Source organism: Gymnoscopelus braueri, assembly GCF_963280865.1.
Source record: "Gymnoscopelus braueri genome assembly, chromosome: 13".
Taxonomy (NCBI): domain Eukaryota; kingdom Metazoa; phylum Chordata; class Actinopteri; order Myctophiformes; family Myctophidae; genus Gymnoscopelus; species Gymnoscopelus braueri.
Window position 1 is genome coordinate 34,329,992 of NC_137615.1, and position 27,543 is coordinate 34,357,534.

Here is a 27,543-nt window from a genome sequence, read left to right on the forward strand (position 1 = left end):
GTGCACACACACTCCCTGGATGCCAATTCAGAACCTCTGCCCCACATTTTTCACATGGGCCTGTTATAGCGCCACCAGGAGGCCGATTTGTGCAAAACCCATTTACGCCTACAGATTTTATCCAAACATCACACAAATCTGTACACAGTATCTCTATAGTCATGTGATCAAGACGGATCTGTCCGATATTTCATATTCCATCCAGATTGGCTAAGGTTGCCTTCCAAAGTTTGCAGGATTGGTCCGTTTTGAACAAAATATCTCAAATCATGAACACAGCGTGCGATTTCCATGAAAACTTGCATGCATATTCCCACTAGGCCGAGGAAGAAATGCCACCCTTTTCACATTGGCCTGTTATAGCGCCACCAGCAGGTCTAATGTACCAAAACACATTTTTGCAACAAAATGCCTCAAATCATGAATGCACGCACATTCCCACTAGCCCGAGGAAGAAATGGCACCCATTTCACATTGGCCTATTATAGCGCCACCAGGTGGCCACAATAACCTACCTGACCTGGTGGAGACCTGTGCTCCGAGGAGCACTTTTTCTAGTTATACTTGCTTTTATTGTGCATTTTACCCTGCCTTGCATTTATTGCAATTTGTAATATTTACATGAATTTAAAACTACTTGGCTATCACACAACATCAAAGCATCCCCAGTGTCAGCTAAAACCTTACAATGTAAATCAGGTCATGTGTTGTGTTGTCTTGCCCTTCCCATAATTTGTCTTGTAAAGCTGAACACACTTCAGTGTATCTACTGTGGGCCTCCATGTAAATGCAACACCCTCACAATACAAACAGAAAAGAAAGCCAGGAACTTTGAAGGTGTAAGAAACAGTGAGTCCAGTTTTGTGGACAACAGGGACAGACAGGCTCAGTTTCTGTCACATCACATGCAAACAAATTAAATAGGCTACATACCATTTCACAACTGTCACACATTTAACACTTTAAAAAAAACACTTTTTAAAGGTATAAAAATATTGCCGGTGCCCACACTACTATACTGTAAATGCAAGACATTTCTATCTGTCCGTATGTCAGTGTGTGCGTCTGTAGTTCATGTATCGCTTGCATCATTCCAGAGTATGCCATATAAAAGTATTTTATACATGTTTGTGTATATTTGCATAGACAGAGAGATACAGAGATAAAGACATGAAGACGAGATAGAGGGGGGGACCACAAACTTTCTTTTCTATTGTTTAATTACGTTGACGGTTGTTCTTGAGCATGCAAGCTTGTGTGTGTGTGTGTGTGTGTGTGTGTGTGTGTGTGCGTGCGTGCGTGCGTGCGTGCGTGCGTGCGTGCGTGCGTGCGTGCGTGCGTGCGTGCGTGCGTGCGTGTACGTGAGTGCGTGCGCGCGTGCATACGTGCGTGCCTGCATGCATACGTGCGCGTGTGTGTGCGCGCGTGCGTCACAAATCATTGCAATGATTTGGTTTGAACTAGGTTTTACCATAAATACATTTTTTTATTGTACTTATTGGCCCCTATAGCTCCATTCTGTTGTTGTGTTCTTCTGATTGGTATGTTCCTTCCCACTCTCTATGATACTCTACTGCTCTAATGGTTGTTCCAAGCTGCAGACAACATGTTGGGGTCCCGTGCGGCACTCGTCGGCAGTGATCATTTCAAGAAGATCAAATCTCTGACAGAACCCACACACTGCACCAATGGGCCAGCTCCTCATTCTCATGCATTCGTGTTCTGGGTCAAGTACGAGAATAAACATCCAGTGCATGGCCTCAGTGAGCAAAAACAGTGGAAACGGAATGCTTGAATGCCAATGAAGACATATTTCTTACATACAGAAGTCAAAGAGATCAAAATACAATTTAAAATGCTTCCTTACATTTTAGAGAGGAATAAGATAAGTGTTTTTGGAACTTCACCAGTTATAGGCCTACTTGCTTTTATTGTGAACTTTAAACCTACTTGGCTCTTGTACTGGTTCAAGGTATCTCTGGATAAGAGTGTCAGCTAAAACCTTACAATGTAAATCAGGTAGTGTGTTGTTTTGCCCTTCCCATCATTTGTCTTGTAAAGTTGAAGTGTACAGTATCTATTGGCCCCACATGTAAATGCTGCACCCTAACAATACAAACAGAAAAAGAAGCCAGTAACTTACAAGCTAGTTACAAGTTACTTACATGTAAGTCCATTTTCTTTCGGAATTACAGTAATTGTGATTGTTGTATTCATAATAGGGACAGAAAAAGCACACAGCCTTTATTTGACCTGGGTAAGAAAAGTGATAAAAGGACTGAGAGGATGATAAGCTTGTGCTGATTGCCAATCGATGCAGGCAAAAGCCACAACTTCCCTAGGGATTAACCAATCAGCGCAGATAAAGTTGTAAGGTGGGCTGAACTGGTACTTCTTCCGCCAAACATGGTTCCTTCAGATAATATAGTTGCATCCACCAACGGTTCACAGAGTGGCTGTGTAACAGCAAGGGGGATGATCGTCAACCCGAGAATATTCCACCAGCAGACATGAATCAACTGCTATTAGCCTTCTTCTTCGGTTTGAGGAACAAAGATTATTAGTTAAATTGTTGGCAAGTTTTGCTTTATTAAAAGTAAGTATAGTAAAGTGTATGGCGAAACATGAAACCCAAGGTCAGAGAGAAGTTAGACATGCAAGACATGACAGGGGTTGGATTCAAGCTCAGGTACTACTCAAGACTCACAAGGATCATGTGCTCTAACTGGTTGAGCCACCAGGCACCACATTGAAGAAGGTTTTTGACAGCGACTAATATGAAGTCTTTGGTAGACTTCATGTCTTAATAATATAATTGGTAGCACTTTCAAATAATTAAAAACCCGTTAAAAAACATTTATAAGCAGTTTGTAGACAATTAACAAATCATGAACAACCTGTTTGTTGACATTCAAAAATGATTACTAAAACATTTTGGTTAAAAATCATTTATAAGCAATTAGTAAGTACTAAGCTATTCATGAATAAGCCATTTTAATACACCTGTAAATGATTATTAAATCATTTGTAACTGATGTTATATAATACTTATAAGCTATTGGTAAATAAAGAACTAATCATAGACAAACTATTTATAAACATTGGTAAATGATTATGAAATAATGTATAATAACATTGTAGAACATTTAAGAATAATTTAAACATTATTTAAAACACATTAAAACATTATTTATACTCGATTTTGTTCATCATTAAATAATGTCATTTAATGTGTAGGAAATCATTTGAAATGATTTTTAAAGTGGTATATACTTTTTCCTGGTTTATAGGACATCTCTGACGGTGCGTTTTAACAGCGGGCGATCAGCGGGCGATCAGGATAGTATTTTCCGGAAGTGCATTATATGTCTATGAGAGCCGGCGACTACTGGCGATAGGGCGAAGTGGGCGGGGGGGCGATGAAAGATGGATTTTCTTTATCTTTTGGACGATGTCGCCCGGGATCGCCCGAGAGTCGCCCGCTGTTAAAACGTACTGTTATGCTTTGCAAAACATCCTTAAATCATCTATAAATCCTTAGTATTATATGCCCTAATCTAGTGAAGACAATTCATTATTTACGACTGTCTGTTAATGTGGACTTTCTACTTACTTGTTGCAAATTGGCTTTCATGAGTGCAGACACAAATCAATAACTAGAATTATCATTCATGTTTAGAAAATGATTTGTAAGACATCCGTAAATAATATATAAACCATTTGCAGACATTATTGTGTGCCCTGATCTGAAGTGAAGGGGTTTCATCATTATTTCATGTTTAACAATGATTAGTAAAACTTTTACACAATTTGTGAACCATCCTGTGACATCAAAAAAGTGGCAGCAGTAACGGTATAGAGTATAACAGTATAAAACAATTGATTAAGATATAAAATGTAACAACTCTTGGACACAGCACACACACTGACATTTAAACAAATAAATGTAATGCTTGTTAATGTTGCACACGTCAATGAATTAATGAGTCCATATCAGTTTGAGTTGTGCATTTTACTGGACATTCAGCAACTGCAACAAGACAGTTTAAACACATAACACATGAATTAGACACATTTCTGTCCAGTCTGCATCACACTGCAATACAGGATGTATTGACTTCCTCTATTACTGAGCTAAATACTGTAAATGGACATAAACAGAATAATACATAACAGAAATAAGATCACATTTTAAAAAATCCTTTTAGACAATAGAGGGTATGCGCATGCTTAAAGTGAATAGCACATCGAGTGGCAAATCGAGTGGCATAGCAACATGCAAAGTGAGTTTAACGTTGTTTAATGCAATCAGATAGGACTGTTATGTTTGGATGCATGCGTTTCAAGGCCAGAAAATAGTTTTTTGCCACTCAGTAGGCATTCCTGCATAACTTCCGGGTTTGATGATGATGTCACACGCATACCCTCTATATAACATAAATACATGACACCAAATAATCCAGTTGTTTCCAAAATAGCATTAATTTTACAGTGGGGTAGAATGATTTTATTCATCACAACACAGAATCACAGAGTAGCAGCTTCGAGCCTCTGCAGTCACCACCTCTCAGTGCAAGTTAGTTTTAGCTGCTAAGCTAAACTGCAATACAGGATGTATTGACTTCCTCTATTACTGACAGAATCCTGTAGCGCTCACTGGAGTGTATATGCCCCCTTGTGGCGGGTGGAGCTATCAGCTCTGTATGTGTCTCTTGCAGGAATGGAACACAGTGACTATTCTATTATTTTCTGTCACCACTTTCTATAGTGAAAGTTGATCTAAACATGAGTTTGTCCCTTTTCGGTTTTGGATTACTTATAAGTCAAACGATGCAGGCCTGAGATGAGAAGTTTAGCTAATGGCTTTGCTGAAGTTTGCTTCAATACTTTGACACCTTGCCGCCTCCACTACACTCCTCTTTTGAACAAACCACTGTAGTTTATTTATTTATTTACAAGTGTGAATCGTTTCAATATACTCAAGTATGCCAGTTATGTCATAAATATGTTTTCAATTCACCTCACAAACTAAACAAAATCGTACAGGCTATTGGCATCTATTATTTGCCAAAGGTAGCTAAAAATAAATGTAGGCAAACGTGGCAGCAGTGATTGCAGGTCTACAGTCTGTATACTTTCTCCTGTAATCCATTCAGACAGTTTAATGTTAACAGTGTCAGGTTTAACCTCATCCTCATTTAGCAGACTCTTATCAGCAACTCGCACGTGCAAGATCAGTTAAATATGTGATCATGTGAATAGTGCTACCACTATGATACTATGTCTAAACATCAATGATATCATGTCTTACTTTCAAAATAAATGGTAATGGTTAAATAATTAAAAGAGGAGGATGAATAATGATCATTTTAATAAAGTTAAAAAATAAAACATTTCAAATACATTCTATATTCCATTATCTTCTAAATTGAATATGTCCAAACCAAGTTAATAATAGTATTTGTGGATGTACAATACAGTATTTGTTTAACTTAGCTATCATCTTTTCTCTGGTCTTTCTGCTCTTCAGAGTTGTCCATGTCCTCAGAGATAGATGGCACATCTCTCTGTGGAAACATGAACATTAATAAGGTAGGATGACGTTCAATTACCCCATCCCGCAGTTGGTAGTTGTTATACAGAATTATAACTATTTTATGTACCCGAAGGGTACCGAAACCTGAACATGCTGTAAGTGCAATAACATCGGTGCAACACCATCGCAATAGCAATGCCAGGCAAGCTGATAACGTGGCGTGTTGAACTGCGTTTTTTGCTTGTGTGTCATATATCATTGCTGTCAGGCAGAGACCTTTCATTTCAATATTTATTTATTTTTAAAAAGTTTTTTCATGAACGAATGCCCTACTACGAATGCCCTTTTTTCGACCCCCTCCGTTGGCATAATGGGAGCGCGTGGCTAAGGGAAATTCGTCTATTATAACCGATGCTGGTATTATAACCGATGCTGGTTGCTTGTTTCTCTCCCAGAACCTGGCAACTCGGTGTTGCCAGGGAGAGAAATGAGCAAACAACGTTAGCTCGTTAGGCATTAGCGATAGCTTCTCAGGGACTTTCAGTGCATGTTTGAGTATCATGAGACTCTACAATGAGTAGTAGTAGAGAAAAAAATTACTTTGCATCGGTTATAATAGACGAATTTCCCTTAGCCACGCGCTCCCATTATGCCAACGGAGGGGGTCGAAAAAATGACGACAGGGGAATCGCTGGAAAAAAACAACGCCACTTTCTACGTCGGTAGGTGAGTAACGACACATCAAAGATAACACTTAAAATGTCCGGATTTCTCCTTTAATAGTGTTGTGCAAATTAAGTGACAAAAATAGCAGATCTACAAGCTGACATGCTTTACTGCGTGACGTGTTGTGAGCTTGTACATCTGCTATTTCTGCTGTTTTGGAAGAACATTTTAGATTTCAGAAAATGTTTGCCAATATTATATTATAATAACATGGCCAAAACAGGGACGCCAGGTTGAAGGTGGTTAAGTGTGTGTGTGGGTTTTCTACAGTACTGTAGGTGTTTAACCAATTAAAAGTATTAACAAGAGCTGGTGTCTAAATAATAACTACATTGTATCCATTCAAACACACATTCTGTGTCCAAAGGAACTCACCACAGATCCTTGAGAGGTTGGTTTGGTTGGTGTCAGCCATTTTATATACTCCTCTCGCACCTGGCAAAAAAAGAAGAAAAGAAAAACATAACAAACTGTAAGCTTGTAAACATGGTGATATATGTGTTTTGACTTCTGTTTTGCTTTTAACATTGCAGCAACACAGATGGAAAACACCCATATCAGCATTGAGCAGTTATTGTTTTCATTAATAGTAAATGACATTAGTAGCAGTAGTCATTTCAGTAGTAGTCACTTAAACGGGGTGCCGTGATTTTCAGTGATTTTTACCCCCCCTAAAACATAATCATCAGGTATTATGGTTATACTGAGGATTTTTTTTTTCAAAAAAGTGTACAGAAATTATGTTTTTATGTGGACACGCCTCATTAAGTATACCTGGTTCTCACCTAGTCCCTCCTCCTCCTCATGCCCACATCTGTTGTGTTATGATAATGAGGGGGAGGGTATATTTTTACTATACTAAAGGGCTGTTTTTCTATTGGCACGTTTGACCCTCAAGGTTTCAGCCTCCAGGTAGAAACTCAAAATAGTCAGAGAAGACACAAAACACCATAAAAACACCACCAGGGGGCTTAATGAAGTTCTATCAACCTCATAGACACATGAAAAACAGAAAAAGTGCAAAACCATGCATGGCACCACCCCTTTAATAGCTGTTCTGAAGCTGAAATCAGTACCCGTCAGCACCCGCAAAGTTATCAATGGGTTCCAAAACAGCTTGGTTGGTAATGTAGTTGTTAATGTGGTAGGTGTTAAGGTAGTAGGTGGTAATTTGCAGTAACTGATACCAACTACTGGTGTGTGCTGTGTACAGCAATTCACCACCCCATTTTCACAGCTTTTCATGCAGTGAGAAGTATGTCATAATCCTTTACCCTAGGAAAGTTATTTCATCTCGACAAAATGAAATAACTTGTTGGGACTTAACCTAAAGACCACAAAGATTTCCGTTCTGTTTACCTCCTTGTTGAGCAAACAGTGAACTATGAAGAGGCAGGTGCCCTGCTGGGAGTTGAGAACAATGAAGAGCACCTGAAAGAAGACGTTGGCCTGGTACAGGCCCAGTATCCAGGTACAACCCAGAATGACAAACTGGGCCACGATCTTGAACACAATCAATCTGCAAAGAAGAGCGAGTATCCTTTTAAAATATTTTTTTGAACGAAGCAATATCAACTTACAATCACAGCATGATCGGATTCTAATATTTAGCTATACAGCTAAATATTAGGGGTTAACTTTTAGATTAGAAAGGTAAAACAGGTGACAAACTTTGACTCATGTCCAGAGACTCTCTCCACTCTAACGCAGGGTTAGAGTCACACGCACGCACGCATGCACGCACGCACGCACGCACGCACGCACGCACGCACGCACGCACGCACGCACGCACGCACGCACGCACGCACGCACGCACACAGGCACACAGGCACACACGCACACACGCACACACACACACACACCTGGTGTCTGTGTGAGAAACATCACTCTTCATGTTGGCCAAGGTAGGTCTGAGACTCCAGAGAGTAGCACAGAACAAGATCCAATTAAGCTGAAGCAAAAACAAATAAGAATATATTGAATTTCTGTTGATAAAAGAAGTGACAACATGACTCTGAAGGTTTAATGACAAATACAGTGTCTGTTATTGTGTATTCATGGCTTTGGCCATATTGTATATCATACATAAACATAGAACATTTTCCCATCAATGGCTTTATTTTTAGCCATTAATTAAAAAAATGCTTTATTAAGTAAAACTACTGAATAACTGAGTCATAGTTGGCTAAAACATGATTGCACAGTAATGTCATCGATGTGAGAATTTCAGTATAGCTTGGAAATCAACTTGCAGAACCTTGAAACTTGCTGGTTATTCAATACACAAAGATTATTATTTTGCAGTTATTTTCTATTATCAAATGTATGCTATTGTTGCATTTGAATGCATCTTAAAGCAGGTATTTATTTCAAAATATGTTTTAGCTTTTAAATCTGACAAACTATGGTATGCTTTGAAAAATAAATGATGGTGGTAATGTCAAGTATACCATGAGTTGGACTATACCCTAATCATAAACAGACCACCAGTGTAGTCCTTTAAACTGTGGTATGACACACATTATTTGCAGGTACTAAACACATTTCAATACTTAAGTAATATAAGATAATGACTGGTTACCTAAGCATATAACTCTGATTTGCTACACAATCAAATGAAACTCAAACTCAATATTGACTACATACTGTAGGTATAGGGAGCATCAAAACAGATCAATTCATTATTTACACAAAAGAGAATCACAATCAATTACTGGTGATTATCTGTGGCAAAATAAAGAAAGTAAAACAATACCAGCATTCAATCATTCAATTCAATCTCATAATTGTATATAGGGCGTAGCAGTGGCAGCCATTTTCTGGTTCCACTTCAAAATACTCAATGCATTTTTTTCCATTGACATTTCCAAAAATATTTATATCAATTCATTTAAGCCTAGATTATTTTCTGTGATTTATTTTTATTTTATATTTAATTATATGATATACTATATTTAATAAATACACTTTGTTTTGCCGTTTTCAAAAAAGTTTTTTCACAGAATCAAACGTTTTATGGTCATGATTCACCAGGACCCTGGATGACTTGATTCTAGGCTTAAATTAATTGATATAAATATTTTTGGAAATGTCAATGGGAAAAATGCATTGAGTATTTTGAAGTGGAACCAAAAAATGGCCGCCACTGCTATGCCCTATAGTGTACACTCAAGTTTCTTTGGAATGGAAATAGTGATAGGCTGTACTATTCACTGTTGTGATATTGTGTTGATTCAACAGAAAAATCAACAATATTCAGCTTATGTTTGTTAGTAATGGTTTTTGGGAGTTTTTTTTGCCATGATTTACACTCACTGCAAGGACTGTAATCACTGGTCCTGTTAAAGCCCAGTTGAGGTTACGATCTGTTGACAGCCAGCACCTGCAACATAATGAAACAAAACACAAAATTGGCCGTGCATGTGAATTAATCAGACATATAAAAATGCATGGTCTAGTATGACCGTATGTATCACTATCTGTGCTACTCACACCCCTGCTGAAGTATCACCATAGCCATCAGAATACACCAAAGCAGAAACGCCCACAATCACAAATGGAACACCATAGCCAATCAGGTAGAGGTATGGCCGGGGGAGTCCATCTCTCTGGATGACCTGCACCTTGGAGAGCCTCCACACCAGTAGGTAGAGCTGTAGAGCCTCCAGGAGCATCCACATAAAACTGGACACAATCAGGAAGTGGAGCACCCCAGCTATGATGGTGCAAGTCAGCTGTGGAGATATAACATATGACTCTATGAGACATATTTATTGCAGTTACAGAAATTCAATCCACATGTGAGTGACTGTCATTACAAGGGACTTTTGTCTACAGGACATTTATCTAGTGGTGTAGTCTATGTGATGCACAGGCATATCTATGCCTTAATTATGCCCATATTCAGCAAGCCTGTATGCTCACTAGGATATTCTACAACATATATCTAAAACTACTGACTGTAATGCCATGGAACATTCTGCACACCTTCATGGTGACCCATGGCCTTTCCTAGTCTAGTAAGTCAAGACAAGTCTATATTATTTATTAAGCACAGCATGAAAACACACAAAACATCAAAGTTAAAACACAAAAAGCATGAAATACAGAGAAATACAGAGCATATCCACCAAATCCAAACAGGAAGACAAATAGCTGAGGGTTTAAACGTAGGAGTTTACAAAGCACATGAAGAAGTGTCCAAACATTTCTCCATGAAGGCAGGAGGTTTTTAAAAGGCATGGGAAAACAGGTGCGTTTTGCATCTGCTTTTAAAAATATCCAAGGAGGGTGCAGACTTATACCAGTAGAGGTAGGCTGTTCCACAATTTTGGAGCAGCGACCTAAAAGGCACGGTCAATTCAGTTTTTAACTTCAAGCGGGTGCGTGGGACTTTGAGGAGCTTCTGATCTGCTGATCTAAGTGAACTAGTGGTATTGTGGGGATGAAGCAACTCAGATATGTATGGTGGTGCCAGGCCATGATGGGCTTTGAAAACAAATAGTTAAATGTGTTTAGTGCTTCCCTCAGGCCTATCATGGTCTGCTCCTCTGTCCCCTCCAGCCCCCTTCATCATCAGCCCCCTCCCGACAATTGTGGTGTTCCCAGCCTGAGACTGCGTTTGGAAACGATTATCTGCCCAGTGACCACATGATCCTAGTGTGAAAGGTTCACAGATCCAATCTGAAACCTCCTGATCTTACTGACGCATCAGGGCCATCCATTACTAATCAAACATATTTGATATCTGGGACGGTCGCGATCTCTCTCAGCTGTTGCGAGTTGTGACCACAACAGCTGAGAGAGACACCAAAGCAGAAACGCCCACTATCACAAATGGAACACCATAGCCAATCAGGTAGAGGTATGGCCGGGGGAGTCCATCTCTCTGGATGACCTGCAGTGAAGTGAAGTCTACAAGAGTGAAGTGTGAAGCAGATATTACAGTTTTTCACAATTGTTAACACACGTTTCTCCAAACAATAACGGCTTTCTCAAAACTGCACACACAAAACTGAAAACCTCACACACAAAATGCTAAACCCCACACTGCCTTTGCAAGATGACTCTTTGCCATCAAATCTTTTAACTGTTCACAAAATGGAACTCGTGTTTTCATTTGGTACACACAGCCATATTTTCAAATGACACACACATACCATTCATTACAGTACACACAAAATGCTAAACCCCACGCTGCCTTTGCAAGATGACTCTTTGCCATCAAATCTTTTAACTGTTCACAAAATGGAACTCGTGTTTTCATTTGGTACACACAGCCATATTTTCAAATGACACACACATACCATTCATTACAGTACACACAATAAGCATGTGCTGCACACTAACAAACATTTACAGCACACTGCAGGGCAAAATTGAAAACACAATCATAGAAATGGAACACACCATGACAATGACTCTGGAGAATGAGCCATTTCTCCTTTTGTAAAATGACTCAGTGTAGGCCTACTTTTTTCAAACATAAAACAAAACAAATATGCAGCCAAAAATGTTTTATTTCTCTACATGATTTAGGCATCATGCCTCCGGTTCATGTCTGGCCAGAGGGCCTCATCCACATCATAGGCAATGTTCTCCCTGTCCAAGCAGCGTTGGAAGAAACGCCTCGAGTGGCGCATGAAGCCCTGACAGACCTCAACAGTGACTAGGGCTGCAATCGATTTTTACGATTTTTGTAAATTGACATTTTTCGATTTTGAATTGGAAAAAAACATATTTTACTAATCGAGAATCGTTTGTTTTGAAAAAATCGGAAAAGAATCAGAATCGTGACCCCAAGAATCGGAATCGAATCGAATCGTGAGATAGCAGAAGATTCACACCCTAACAGTGACGTCGCCACAAGCCTCCTCCATGGCCTGGAGCAGTGGGACCCGGCTCTGTGGGTTCCGTTCATTTACCTTTCACCTCCAAGCTCAAAATAACTCCTCAATGGGATTCAGGAAAGGAGAATAAGGTCGAAGGTACAGAACGGAAAAATGTGGGTGGTCCTGGAACCACTCACGCACTGGAGCAGCCCGGTGGTGCAAATTGCTCACCAGACCTGAATGTTTAGAGATTTGACTATTTAGGTGTTATAGATTGATGCTTTGAGATTTTGCGTGAGAAGTGTGTGCAGCAACTGAACATTGTGTGTAGTGTTTGGACAACAAGGTGTGTTGTAGATTGTTGCTTTGAGATTTTGCGTGAGAAGAGTGTGCAACAACTGAACATTGTGTGTAGTGTTTGGACAACAAGGTGATAATGTACTGAACATTGTGTGTAGTGTTTGGACAACAAGGTGATAATGTAATGATAGTTATGAGTGTAAAGAAGGAAAGTCAGAGTCTAATGCAGATAAGGGAGTGTGAAGTAGTGCCAAATTGGGTCGAGCGATTAGTACATGAAGTTAAGGTTGTGAAAATTGTGCCGAATTTTTGCTTTTTGTGTGTTAACAATTGTGAAAAACTGTAAAGTGCCTGGTGTAATCACAAGCTTTGTCTAGAATGGCTGTGATCAGCTGCGGCTGCCCTGTCGCAGCCGGAACGCGATGCTACGGTGCCCAGTGGATCCGCAGACCTTTGACATAGTGACCTCAAAGAAACAAACCTATTGTATGGGTGCGTTGGAGAAGCAGAGATGGAATAAATGCATGGTTGTTCATTGTTCTGCCAGGCAAGATCATTTTTTAATAATATCCTCTAGTGTGTGATGCACAATTATTTTAACATCTTGTAGAGTATGCATATGTTTAGATGTTATAAGATTCACCTTATTTGTGTGATTGACTCAGCAATGCACTTTTATTTTTATTTTTTACCCATCACATCTAGGAAAAGCAGACAATAGCATACCTCATATTGGACATATCTGTCATTCCACAGCAGCAGCAGGTGAGACGAGCCGAGGCTGAGGCAGAGGTGAAGACGAGCTGTGTTGTTGATCTTGGGGTTCCAGCTGCACAGCAGGAAGGTGAAAATGGCCAAAGCAAAGAAGAACAGACCAATAGTAACACACACTCGGTTCAGCCACTCTAGGAAGGGATCCTCTGGTGGAGGCTGGAAAAATGCACACAAGGAAAACATGTTTGACTCACAGCATAGGTGTGCAACAGTTCATTGAACTAATCAATTTAACTGATTTTTTTTGGCCATGTCATTATAGGCGTAAATCTTCTCCTGTTTTCACTATTTTTGCACGATGCCATTGTGTGACAAGGTATAAAATAGGGCTTAAGTGATTAGTCGATTAATTTACATTTAAATGTAAAGAATCTATAAAAAAAAGCTTCTCATTTATCAAAAAAGTATCTGACAGAATAATCGCTGAGAAAATAGTTGCAGCACAGACTCAACTAGTACCTCATCTCCAATCTGCAGGATGAGGGCGAAGGTTGAGAGGTGAGAGCAGCTGCACACTGTGTAGTTTTCATCAGAATACGTGACCCAACACCCATCTACAGACCAACCCATCTCATTTAAATTCTCTTCTTCACTGTCGTCCTCCTCTTCCACTCCTTTCTTCTCTGCTCTGTCCTCCCAGTACACACAAGTTACTAAACCTGACTCAGGCACTCTCTGAAGCAATGAAGCACAAGAAACAGGAATTACTATAGATCATCAGAAAAGTATCATATCACGTGAATACAGAACTATATAGTACATAAAGAGACCATTTTACTGTTAATGGGCTTATTATTACTGACTGAATTCAAAATGTATTTTGTATTTACATGATGTCCATTATTATTAAAACATTTATTAAAAGATTACTGAACCTAACTAAATATTTTAGTCAAACATAATCAAACATAGTTTTGCAGATGATAAGGCATGGCTAGACATTAGAATTGTGTTCAAATCAATATTTTCTCCATAGTATGGTGACTTGCTTAGATTGACTATTTTGGAGCTACAACTTCTGAGGAAAAATTCCTTTTCATACAGGAATTACACACTTACTCACCTCAAAATACATCTTTGTAAAAAAAAAATGTATGCTTTTAATTCATATATTTAGTTAATACTTTACCCAACAAATTATTGATGGTAGATTTGCTATTCCAACATTTAATTTGAATCATAAAAATGATTTGGGGGTCAATATTATGTTTCAATTTTAGTTGAATTTGCAGCAATGATATCATATCCCTTTATCAGTTTTGTCCTCACTAATGTCTTGTCAGAGTCTTATTTCAGAATTCATTGTATATCAAGACCCAGAGCATAAATCAAACTATGTAGCTAAACATACCAGACAATCAGTATTGTCCTTTAAGAATAAATACATGTTTGGAAGCGAGGATGGTAATGGTTGGCGGAGCACCTTCTTGTGTTGGATGGTGAAGTTGACCGGCTCAGGGAGCTGGGTATGGTTGGTTTTGGGCAGGGTGGCTGTGATGACGTCTGAGTACATCTCTGTCTTGTTCTCGGTCTTAAAGTAGTGATCACCCAGGAGACTTTCGATCCCATTAAGAGTCATGAAGGCAGCTGCAGCAGAACCTGTTGATCCGCTTGGTCAATAAATATTTTATCATTTTTGCATTTGGTCGTCTCCATCATCATCTTCATATTAACCACTTGAAGCCTATATAAACTTAGTTGACCGGAGTCCCCCATGTGTCTATAGTTGGCCCCTTCCTTTTTTCCCTACACCAAACATCTTTGCCAAAAGTAAACGATCTACAAGCTCACTATTTGTTGTTTGTTGCGACATGTTGTTAGCTTAGATCAGCCATTTTTGCTGAATGTTCGCCCCAGAATAAGGATATTAGTGTTCATGTCATTCAACTCTGTTCTCACCATTGTTGTTTCTGGCCAGAGCCTGCAGGTTGATCTCCATCTTGTGTCCTTTGACTAACAGAGGAGGAATGTTGTCATCGCTGCTGTCTGGACCAATAGTTTGTAGATTCAAATCTGTTACAAAGACACGCTGATTTTGTATCTCCAGTAATGAACCCAAAACCATAAGCATCAGACACACAAACAACTAAATTACTCTTACTCTTGTGTTTTTATCTTATTATTTGGTCATTGGTCTGAGACCAATGAAAGTGGTTTGAATCACTCACTATATTGCGGAGCTAAAAATACATTTTGTGTCATGTTAGCTGTCTAATGCCAATATGTTACTTTGTAAGTGCACAGAGATAGGCGTTTTCTCAGAAGCCTGTGAATTCACCAGAGCAGATAAAAACAAACATTAAGATCAAACGAAGAGACATGTCATTTACCCACGGCTGAAGACTGCATGGTTTTGTTGGTGCTGTTGGCAGTAGGATCCACCAGGGCAGACGCCAACCGCTCTGAGATGCTCAGGATAACACCGCCCATCTCCCCATGTTCTTCACTTGGCTTCACCACCTTTTGTGACCTTGACAGTGGACCTACACCGGCTACTCCCTGGGAGAATATCAGTTATTGCAGTTAACTAAATAACATGAACCACATGAACCCTGGCGTCCCTACTGTAGGAACAATTTGGCTAAAATATGTAAATACTCAGCAGATCTGCAAGCTTGTAGATGTGCTATTTTCTGTAGAGTGACAAAAGGAGAGGGCCCTTATAGATCTCAGAGGGACTCCGGTCAAGTAAGTACGTACTGTAGGGTTTAACTGGTTGAAGGAACACAAACGTGAATCTCTATAGAGACATCTCTATAAAGTCTCTCTAATGGTCACATGGCCGCACAAAAACTTTTTTTTGTTTGTGTATCAATTAGCGAGTAGGCCTACCATAGCCATAGTTGCAGAGAAGATGTTCTTCACTATCTGTAAGGAGAGAAAGAGGTGAATGGAAATCAGTGTCAACGTTATTAAAACCTAATTACTCTCACATTGCTAAAACCCTCGCAAAAAAGCATGAACATATCAAATAAGGGATGGATTAGTACAGTAGTAAGGAGTCAGTAGTAGGAGTCAGTAGTCATTAATTGATTTCCTTGAGATGGACATGTTAAATTAGCATTTTGTTAGCACTCAATAATTGATGACAGTTTTCCAACTTTGGGTTAAGTGGTTATTTTATACTGACCGACTCTGGTAGGATCACATCAGGATCGTCTTTCAGTTGTTTGTCCATTTGGTCAAGGAAAGCTTTCTCTTTTGTCTGTCCCTGCAGTTAGCAGTCAAATCTTATCTATTAGAAGTACTTGTTTTGGACAGGATTGTTATAGACAGACACAGTATGAAACTACAATAGACAAAGACATCTCAGCATGTATTTACCCACTAGTGTCCTGATTCTGGTAATGTCATAATCGGCTAATATTCAGTGATGCTCATAATGCATTGTGAGCTTGTATCAGCTGTGGGTAAGTGATTAACACAACAAACATAATATAGTTATTTACTGAAAGGAATCTTTCAAAGCAATACAGTACATTATTGATCTAGCTTGGTGATGATCTGATGAATGACACTATGTACCATGGAGGTTTAGAATGGTAGAGTTAACTGCCAGCTTGTGAGATGAGACTATAGGATATTCTAGAGCTTTTGTTGCTTCCAAATGATCTGTTGCAGCATAATAAGATCCTACTCACCTCTGCAGGTGTCACGTCATGTAGCATGTCTGTAAGACCTGTTGATTTTCAGCAGAAGGTTAAAAATGAAAGAGTTAAAATGAACTACCAAATCGGCACCTAACAAAGCACGCTGTCCTTAAACCTATATACACAAATTATTTGTTAAATCAGTGGTTCTCAACCGTGGGGTCCAGGGACCCTCAGCGTTCCTTGGGGGGGGTTCCACTAAATGGACCCTAGAGGTCTGTTTTTCTGAGAGTTTACAAATGGAAACAAATGGACCCTTAATGGGTCCATTTGTGCACTCTCAGAGTTATGGGGGTCCTTCAAATTACATTTTTTTGAGAACCACTGCTTTAACTTGACTGTGCTCACTTTGACAAATAGAGACCCCCATTATCCACTGAATCCCTGTTGAAGGGAAGAATCCATCAGGACAGGCACAGTCAAAGGCTCCAGGGTTATTTCTGCACACAGTGTCTGGACCACATAGGTGTATCACTGGTGTCTCACTGCACTCATCTATATCTGTGGGGGAGAGAACATACAGTAATACTCTGGGCTGACTCAAGTTCATTTGGCAACTACAAAATTGGGAACACATCACACGCACATACTGGCCAGGTGTGCACACACCTTGGCAAGGGTTTGCAAAGCTGGCTATTTGGTTTGCATCGTTCAACCGGAAACCAGTCTTGCAGTTGCAGATGTGAGCCCCGATAGAGTTGGTGCAGTTTGCATCAGGACCACAGATTGTAGCATGTGTCACACACTCATCAACATCTGTAAAGAATACATGGAACAAATTGAAAAAACTTATTTGGCTTTTCTAAGGATACATGGCTGATATTGTACACTTAACCACTTCCTATTAAATACTATTGCCCTTGGTCCCCCAGGGGTCTACACTTGGCCCCCTCCTTTTTCCCCTTTACGCCAAATCTCTTCAACCGAAATACATTTTTTGCCTAGTATTTGCCTACTTTTGCTTATTATGACATGTCCAGAGTAGGGATGCAGGGGTTTATGCACTCCCTGATGGTGTTCCATAGAGGGTCCCCAGCCACATGAGAAGTAAATGCACCATGGAGGAATTGAAACCAAGTCAGGTACTTTACCCTTGTGCTAGCCGGACAAACTTTCTCATATAGGCTACAATTATGACATTTACTATTCAATACAAATCATAATATATTTTCACATCAGGGTCCCTATAATCTCTCACGACAGATTGTGCTAACAACAGAATCTGCCAACGCTACTGGCTTAAAAATGTAATGTTGTTGTTAGTAAGAATTAACTGCAGAATTGTGCAGAAGAACCCGAAAGGAAGTTGGACTGAAAAGGGGAGGAGCCAAACCAGAGTTCCTGTTTAACAAAAAAGAAGAGGTTGTGCCCCCAGAGGCAAACTGAATGGGTTCCCAGATTGGGGTCCCTATACAGAATCATTTATAATCATGACCTAATAAAAGTCAATTTGTGGTTCTATGACATGAAAACATGTGAAAACCGCTGCTCTATCGCAAGCCACTATAGCAAGCCACTATAGCACTCAGCCAGTAAGGGAGATGCGGTGATATGTTGTGCCCTGGTCTTAGAGCAGACTCATTGCAATTGCAAATACCTTCACACGTGTTGCTCTCGCTGATTCCCACTTTTGGGTCAGTCGGTCTGTGGCCCTGTTGACAAGCACAGGTGTGCGCTCCAGGTGTGTTGGTGCAGATAGAACTAGGACCACAGACGGTGGAGTTGAAACATTCATCAATATCTGAGGATGGGGATATTTTTTAGTATCACTGCACTTATGAAATTGTGTACTGTATATACACGACACAGATATGATGTTAAGAAACAAATTCTGGTCCGGTATCTAAATCTAAAGTCATGTTATTTTTTACACCTTGGCATGGGTTTGAAATGCTGGCTATTTGGTTTCCATCGTTCAGCTGGAAACCAGTCTTGCAGTTGCAGATGTGAGCCCCGATAGAGTTGGTGCAGATTGCATCAGGACCACAGATTGTAGCATTTGTCAAACACTCATCAACATCTGTAAAAAATACGTGGAACAAATTTAAAACACTTCTTTGGTTTTTCTAAGGATACATGGCTGATATTGTACATTTAACCACTTACATACTATTAAATACTATTGACCTGGGTCCCCCAGGAGTCTACACTTGGCCCCCTCTTTTCCCCTCTCTACGCCAAATCTCTTCAGCCCACATGATTTTTTCCCTTTTATTTGCCTACTTTTGCTTATTATGACATGTCCAGAATAGGGATGCAGGGATTTATACGCTTAATATTGCATCTTTAACACTCCGTAGCAACCACTTCCCTCCCCGGAAACCTCTGTGATGTGATCTTATCACCTCCTAAAGGTTCATGATCTTCCCACCTCTTCCATGTGAGCTTATATTACACTGAAAACCTTTCTATCTATATCTCAATGTCATTATTTCAGTGCCTATTTGTTCTTTGTTAATGACATGAATATTAAAGTAAAATGCTTTTCATTGTAAACTTTAAGGTTAATCTCTTTGTATATGTAGGAGTGGTTTTCAAAGTGTGGGTCTGCATGGGGACCCCTGATGGTGTTCCAGAGGGTCCCCAGCCATATGAGAAGTAAATGCACCATGGAGGAATTGAACCCAAGTCAGGTACTCTACCCCTGTGTTAGCCGGACAAACTTTCTCATATAGGCTACAATTATGACATTTAGACAATTCAATACAAATCATAATAAATACAATATTTTCACATCAGGGTCCCTAATCTCTCAAGACAGATTGTGCTAACAGCAGAATCTGCCAGCACTACATGCCTTAAACATGAAATGTTGTTGTTAGTATGAATAAACACAGAATAACCCGAAAGGAAGTTGGACTGAAAAGGGGAGGAGCCAAACACGAGTTCCTGTTTAACACAAAAGAGGAGGTTGTGCCCCCAGAGGCAAACCGAATGGGTTCCCAGATTGGGGTCCCTAGGACAAAATAATTTGTAATCATAGCCTAATAAAAGTCAATTTGAGGTTCTATGACATGAAAACATGTGAAAACCCCTGCTCTATCACAAGCCACTATAGCACTCAGCCAGTAAGGGAGATGTGGTGATGCGGTGCCCTCCTGGTCTTAGAGCAGACTTATTGCAAATACCTTCACACGTGTTGCTCTCGCTGATTCCCACATTTGGGTCAGTCGGTCTGTGGCCCTGTTGACAAGCACAGGTGTGCGCTCCAGGTGTGTTGGTGCAGATAGAACTAGGACCACAGATGTTGGAGTTGAAACATTCATCAATATCTGAGGATGGGGATATTTTTAGTATCACTGCACTTATGAAATTGTGTACTATATGACACAAATATGATGTTAAGAAACACATTCTGGTGCGGTTATCTACATATAAAGTCTTGTTATTTTTTAGACCTTGGCATGGGTTTGCAATGCTGGCTATTTGGTTTGCGTCGTTCAGCCGGAAACCAGACTTGCAGTTGCAGATGTGAGCCCCGATAGAGTTGGTGCAGTTTGCATCAGGACCACAGATTGTAGCCTGTGTCACACACTCATCAACATCTGTAAACATACATGGAACAAATTGAAAACACTTCTTTCTTTCTAAGGATACATGGCTGATATTGTACATTTAACCACTTAAATACTATTAAATACTATTGACCTGGGTCCCCCAGGGGTCTACACTTGGCCCCCTCCTTTTCCCCCTCTATGCCAAATCTCTTCAGCCCAATTATTTTTTTGCCTATTATTTGCCTACTTTTGCTTATTATGACATAACCAGAATAGGGATGCAGGGATTTATGTGCTTAATATTGCATCTTTAACACTCCGAAGCAACCACTTCCCTTGCTGGGAACAGCCTGAAACCTCTGTGATGTGATCTTATCACCTCACAAAGGTTCATGATCTTCCCACCTCTTCCACGTGAGCTTCAATATTACGCTAAAAACCTTTCTTTCTATTTCTCAATGTCATTATTTCAGTGCCTATTGTTCTTTGTTAATGACATGAAAATTAAAGTAAAATGCTTTTCAATGTAAACTTGAAGGTTAATCTCCTTGTATCCAGCTGTTTCCGCGGGAATTTACTGGGGCACAGGCCCTATGCACAGGCCTGGTGGGGGACATATCCGGCGGAGGCACTGCATGTGTACTAGATATATGCAGCATATGTGTAGAAGTGGTATTCAAAGTGTGGGTCTGGGGACCCCCGATGGTGTTCCAGAGGGTCCCCAGCCACATGAGAAGTAAATGCACCATGGAGGAATTGAACCCAAGACAGGTACGTTACCCCTGTGCTAGCCGGAAAAAAATATCTCATATAGGCTACAATTATGGCATTGAGACAATTCAATACAAATAATAATAAATACAAATATTATCAGGGTCCCTATAATCTCTTAAAACAGATTGTGCTAAACAGCAGAATCTGCCAGCGCTACTGCCTTAAACATGTAATGTTGTTGTTAGTAAGAATAAACACAGAAGCCACCGAAAGGAAGTTGGACTCAAAAGGGGTGGAGCCAAACCCGAGTTCCTGTTTAACACAAAAGAGGAGTTTGTGCTCCCAGACCCGAATGGGTTCCCAGATTGGGGTCCCTAGGACAAAATATTTTATAATCATAGCCTAATAAAAGTCAATTTGAGGTGACATGAAAACATGTGAAAACCCCTGCTCTATCACAAGCCACTATAGCACTCAGCCAGTAAGGGAGATGTGGTGATGCGGTGCCCTCCTGGTCTTAGAGCAGACTTATTGCAAATACCTTCACACGTGTTGCTCTCGCTGATTCCCACCTTTGGGTCAGTCGGTCTGTGGCCCTGTTGACAAGCACAGGTGTTCGCTCCAGGTGTGTTGGTGCAGATAGAACTAGGACCACAGATGTTGGAGTTGAGACATTCATCAATATCTGAGGATGGGGATATTTTTAGTATCAATGCACTTCTGAAATTGTGTACTGTATATACATGACACAAATATGATGTTAAGAAACAAATTCTGGTGCGGTATCTAAATCTAAAGTGTAGTTATGTTTTACACCTTGGCATGGGTTTGCAATGCTGGCTATTTGTTTTGCATCGTTCAGCCGGAAACCAGTCTTGCAGTTGCAGATGTGAGCCCCGATAGAGTTGGTGCAGTCTGCATCAGGACCACAGATTGTAGCATGTGTCACACACTCATCAACATCTGTAAACATACATGGAACAAATTGAAAACACTTCTTTGGATTTTCTAAGGATACATGGCTGATATTGTACATTTAACCACTTAAATACTATTAACGTAAATCCTCTTATAGTAACCCGGACTTGTATTTGTTTCAACTGTAGTGGGTACCAGGCTTTTATTGAAAGGAGGCATGTATAAGAGAGAGGCCTATATTTCCATTTTTCAAACAGATCAGAATGAAAAAAATCTACATTTTGTGTCAGTTTGAATCCAGTAAAATGTACTGGGTTAATTTATTGAAACCAAGTACTGTATGAAATAAACAGTGCAAGAGGCTTGTTTTCATAGACCTTGTTGCTGATTGTCTCGCAGAATCTGGCAACACTGCTAGTGGCAAACAGGTCATGTGACAGGTCTAAGCCAATGGGGAGCCACTAGCAGTGTTGCTTATTTCTCTCGCAGAATCTGGCAACACTGCTAGTGGCAAACAGGTCATGTGACAGGTCTAAGCCAATGGGGAGCCACTAGCAGTGTTGCTTATTTCTTTCGCAGAATCTGGCAACACTGCTCGGCTAGAACGGAGCAGTGAACGGAGCTGTGAACGGAGCTGTGCAGCTCGTCTGCAGAAGTAACTAGAAGTACATTTACTCAAGTAGGCTACTTTACTTAATTTCAACGGCGCCCCCGGTCATTAATAGAGAGGCGGCTTTTAATTGAATAGAGGTCACTATTAGAGGATTTACGGTAAATACTATTGACCTGGGTCCCCCAGGGGTCTACACTTGGCCCCCTCCTTTTCCCGCTCTACGCCAAATCTCTTCAGCCTAATTATTTTTTTGCCTATTATTTGCCTATACTTTTGCTTATTATGACATGTCCAGAATAGGGATGCAGGGATTTATGTGCTTAATACTTAACACTCAGAAGTGTGATCTTATGATCTTATCACCTCACAAAGGTTCATGATCTTCCCACCTCTTCCACGTGAGCTTCAATATTACACTAAAAACCTTTCTTTCTATTTCTCAATGTCATTATTTCAGTGCCTATTATCTTTTGTTAATGACATGAATATTAAAGTAAAATGCTTTTCAATGTAAACTTGAAGGTTAATCTCCTTGTATCCAGCTGTTTCCGCGGGAATTTACTGGGGCACAGGCCCTATGCACAGGCCTGGTGGGGGACATATCCGGCGGAGGCACTGCATAATGTATAGCCTACAACCGGAACTGACGCCCGCTCCGCTGGAAACTTGTGGATATGTAGAAGTGGTATTCAAAGTGTGGGTCTGGGGACCCCCGATGGTGTTCCAGAGGGTCCCCAGCCACATGAGAAGTAAATGCACCATGGATGAATTGAACCCAAGACAGGTACGTTACCCATGTGCTAGCCGGAAAAAAATATCTCATATAGGCTACAATTATGGCATTTAGACAATTCAATACAAACTAGAAAAAGTGCTACTCGGAGCACAGGTCTCCGCCAGGTCAGGTAGGTTATTGTGGCCTCCTGGTGGCGCTATAATAGGCCAATGTTAAAAGGGTGGCATGTCTTCCTCGGCCTAGTGGGAATGTGCGTGCATTGATGATATGAGGCATTTTGTTGCAAAAATATGTTTTGCTAAAGTAGACCTGCTGGTGGCGCTATAACAGGGCAATGTGAAAAGGGTGGCATTTCTTCCGCGGCCTAGTGGGAATGTGCGTGCAAATTTTCACGGAAATCGCACGCCGCGTTCAACATTTGAGACATTTTGTTCAAAAAGGTCCTATCCTGCAAACTTTGGAAGCCAAACCTTAGCCAATCAGGATGGAATATGAAATATCGGACAGATGCGTCTTGATCACATGACTATAGAGATACTGTGTACCGATTTGCGTGATGTTTGGACAAAATCTGAAGGATTAATATCCAAAAATGTATTTGACATAAGTCGGCCTCCTGGTGGCGCTGTAAAAAGCAGATGTGAAAAATGCAGTGCATATGTTTTTCCTTGGCCTCTAGGGAGTGTGCGTGCAAAGTTTCACGCAGATCGGTGCAGTTATAGTTAAAAATTTAAATCGGCCTGTTATAGCGCCACCATGAGGCCGATTTGAAAAGTTTTACGTCGCATTTCTTCCTCGGCCTAGTGGGAATGTGCGTGTGCAATTTTATGGAGACGGCAAGCTGCGTTCATGATTTGAGGCAGTTTGTTCAAAACGGACCAATCCTGCAAACTTTGGAAGCCAACCTTAACCAATGAGGATGTAATATGGGGAATCGGACAGATCAGGGTTGATCACATGACTATAGAGATACTGTGTACCGATTTACAGGTTTGGTTAAAAACTGTAGGAGTAATGGGACAAAATGGGTTTTGCACAAATCGGCCTCCTGGTGGCGCTATGACAGGCCCATGTGAAAAATGTGGGGCAGAGGTTCTGAATTGGCATCCAGGGAGTGGGTGTGCACAGTTTCGCAGCGACCGGGTCAACGGTGCCGGAGATTGGCTGCTAACACACAGACAGGACACACGGACACACGGACGGACACACGGACGGACGGACGGACGGACGGACAGGGGCGAAAACATACTCTCTCGCCATGCCTTTCCCGGAGATTGGCTGCTAACACACAGACAGGACACACGGACACACGGACGGACGGCCGGACGGACAGGGGCGAAAACATACTCTCTCGCCATGCCTTTCGGCGTGGCGGAGACAATAATAATAAATACAAATATTATCAGGGTCCCTATAATCTCTTAAAACAGATTGTGCTAAACAGCAGAATCTGCCAGCGCTACTGCCTTAAACATGTAATGTTGTTGTTAGTAAGAATAAACACAGAAGCCTCAAAAGGGGTGGAGCCAAACCCGAGTTCCTGTTTAACACAAAAGAGGAGTTTGTGCTCCCAGACCCGAATGGGTTCCCAGACTGGAGTCCCTAGGACAAAATCGTTTATAATCATGGCCTAATAAAAGTCCATTTGAGGTTCTATGACATGAAAACATGTGAAAACCGCTTCTCTATCACAAGCCAGTAGCCACTATAGCACTCAGCCAGTAAGGGAGATGCAGCGATATGTTGTGCCCTCCTGGTCTTAGAGCAGACTTATTGCAATTGCAATACCTTCACACGTGTTGCTCTCGCTGATTCCCACATTTGGGTCAGTCGGTCTGTGCCCCTGTTGACAAGCACAGGTGTTCGCTCCAGGTGTGTTGGTGCAGATAGAACTAGGACCACAGATGTTGGAGTTGAGACATTCATCAATATCTGAGGATGGGGATATTTTTCGTATCAATGCACTTCTGAAATTGTGTACTGTATATACATGACACAAATATGATGTTAAGAAACAAATTCTTCTCTATCACAAGCCAGTAGCCACTATAGCACTCAGCCAGTAAGGGAGATGCAGTGATATGTTGTGCCCTCCTGGTCTTAGAGCAGACTTATTGCAATTGCAATACCTTCACACGTGTTGCTCTCGCTGATTCCCACATTTGGGTCAGTCGGTCTGTGGCCCTGTTGACAAGCACAGGTGTTCGCTCCAGGTGTGTTGGTGCAGATAGAACTAGGACCACAGATGTTGGAGTTGAGACATTCATCAATATCTGAGGATGGGGATATTTTTAGTATCAATGCACTTCTGAAATTGTGTACTGTATATGCATGACACAAATATGATGTTAAGAAACAAATTCTGGTGCGGTATCTAAATCTAAAGTGTAGTTATGTTTTACACCTTGGCATGGGTTTGCAATGCTGGCTATTTGTTTTGCATCGTTCAGCCGGAAACCAGTCTTGCAGTTGCAGATGTGAACCCCGATAGAGTTGGTGCAGTCTGCATCAGGACCACAGATTGTAGCATGTGTCACACACTCATCAACATCTGTAAACATACATGGAACAAATTGAAGTTGCAGTTGCAGATGTGAACAATGGCTTATGAAATTGTGTGACACAAATATGATGTTAAGAAGAAACAAAAGTGTTGATTTTTAGATGGAAAATGTTTGTGCCTTTCAAAATGAATGAAGCCTTGAAGAGTGAAGAGTTATCATATAAAAAAAGTAATATATACTTTTGTGTTAGGTATGAGAATTTGTGGATTTTCAACAGTACCACTGCATTGGTTTGCATTTCCAGGTGGTACATTTGGATCCGGTGCATTGTACCCAGCCTGACAGGAACAGCTGTATTCTGCAATCCCGTTGGAACAATCTGAATTGGGACCACAGCTGCCCGAGTTTGTCGCACACTCATCTATGTCTGCAGGGAGATGTGACAGTCATCATTTTTATTAGTATAATTCAGTGGTTGTCAAAGTGGGGTCCGGGTAACCCCAGGGGTCATTGAGGGGGTTCCAGGGCGTCCCCAGCAAAATTAGTTAATATATAGCATAGAAATCTATTTAGCCACTTTAACCCTACACACCGGCTATTTGAAAATAACCGATCTGCAAGCTCACAACGCCTCGCAATGTGACATGTTGTGAGCTTTTAAATCAGCTATTTTCAAAAAGATCTTGAAAAAAACTGAGAAAATGTTGGAATGTTTTAGCCCTATGGCTGTGATATTATTAAATGTATGTATCACAGCCATTCTTGTGTGGGGGTCCCTGGCACAAAATATTTTCAGATGGGGGATCCGATCCAAAAAGTTTGGGGATCCTTGAGCTGAAAACGTTTGAGAAACGCTGCTATAGTGAATTGTATGCATGCAAGGAGCATTTTGAACTTGTTGTGGTCTGCTTACCTACACAGCCATATGAGTCTCCTGTGGGTAAGTGTGACGCAGGTATTTCATATCCACTGATACATCTACAGCCTCCCCCAGTGGTACATTCAGAAAGTGGTCCACAAGAGTCTGAGGTACAAGTGTAATGATCTGCACGTACGCACGCACGCACGCACGCACGCACGCACGCACACACACACACACACACGCACGCATGCACGCACGCACGCATGCACTTACACACACATGCACACACACACACACACACACACACACACACACAAGACCACAGTCATAATAATGAGGTGATGGAAACATATCTCTCGATCTCTCTCTCTCTCTCTCTCTCACACACACACACACACACACACACACACACACACACACACACACACACACACACACACACACACACACACACACACACACACACACACACACACCCCAACAGAGAGAGAGACCATGACAGGATCATAATGAAGAGATGGAAATATATCACAACTAAATAATTACCATGATAGGTAGCAACTTACATGTTGCATAAGCCATGGAAGTATGTGGGTGTCCTGATGGCTTGTAAACATAGAAGTTTCCCGGGCAAAGAGCCACACTCACTGTAAAGGCTGGTGAAGTACAGCTAGCACCAACAAATCCGTACGCTGTCCCACTTGTTGCTGTCTCAGACAAAGTACTTGGATATGCAAATGGAATATGAATGGGGTAATAACTGCCACCGCGATGGTGCGCATTAAGACACACTGCAATAACTCTGTCTCCACCGATGCCCGTGAAGCGCCACCACTTGTTCACCATGTGTGGATCGCTTTTAGGGAAACCAGGGAAGCCCAT

The 27,543-nt window shown here is 40.9% G+C and overlaps 1 protein-coding gene across 1 annotated transcript; it reads right to left on the reverse strand.

Moving 5' to 3' along the window:
* Positions 1-4,012: 4,012 nt before the first annotated feature.
* Positions 4,013-27,543, reverse strand: LOC308099529 (adhesion G protein-coupled receptor E3-like; the record flags this gene model as incomplete). The annotated part of the gene is made up of 21 exons (XM_080448272.1): positions 4,013-4,030; positions 6,638-6,697; positions 7,622-7,781; positions 8,125-8,213; positions 9,578-9,644; positions 9,755-9,996; positions 13,120-13,323; positions 13,627-13,842; positions 14,591-14,766; positions 15,067-15,153; positions 15,498-15,666; positions 16,000-16,035; positions 16,809-16,846; positions 17,166-17,318; positions 18,415-18,558; positions 19,946-20,089; positions 21,570-21,713; positions 25,084-25,227; positions 25,425-25,528; positions 26,133-26,226; positions 27,474-27,543. The coding sequence occupies 21 exons, from the start codon at positions 27,541-27,543 to the stop codon at positions 4,013-4,015; spliced, it is 2,559 nt and encodes an 852-aa protein (XP_080304398.1).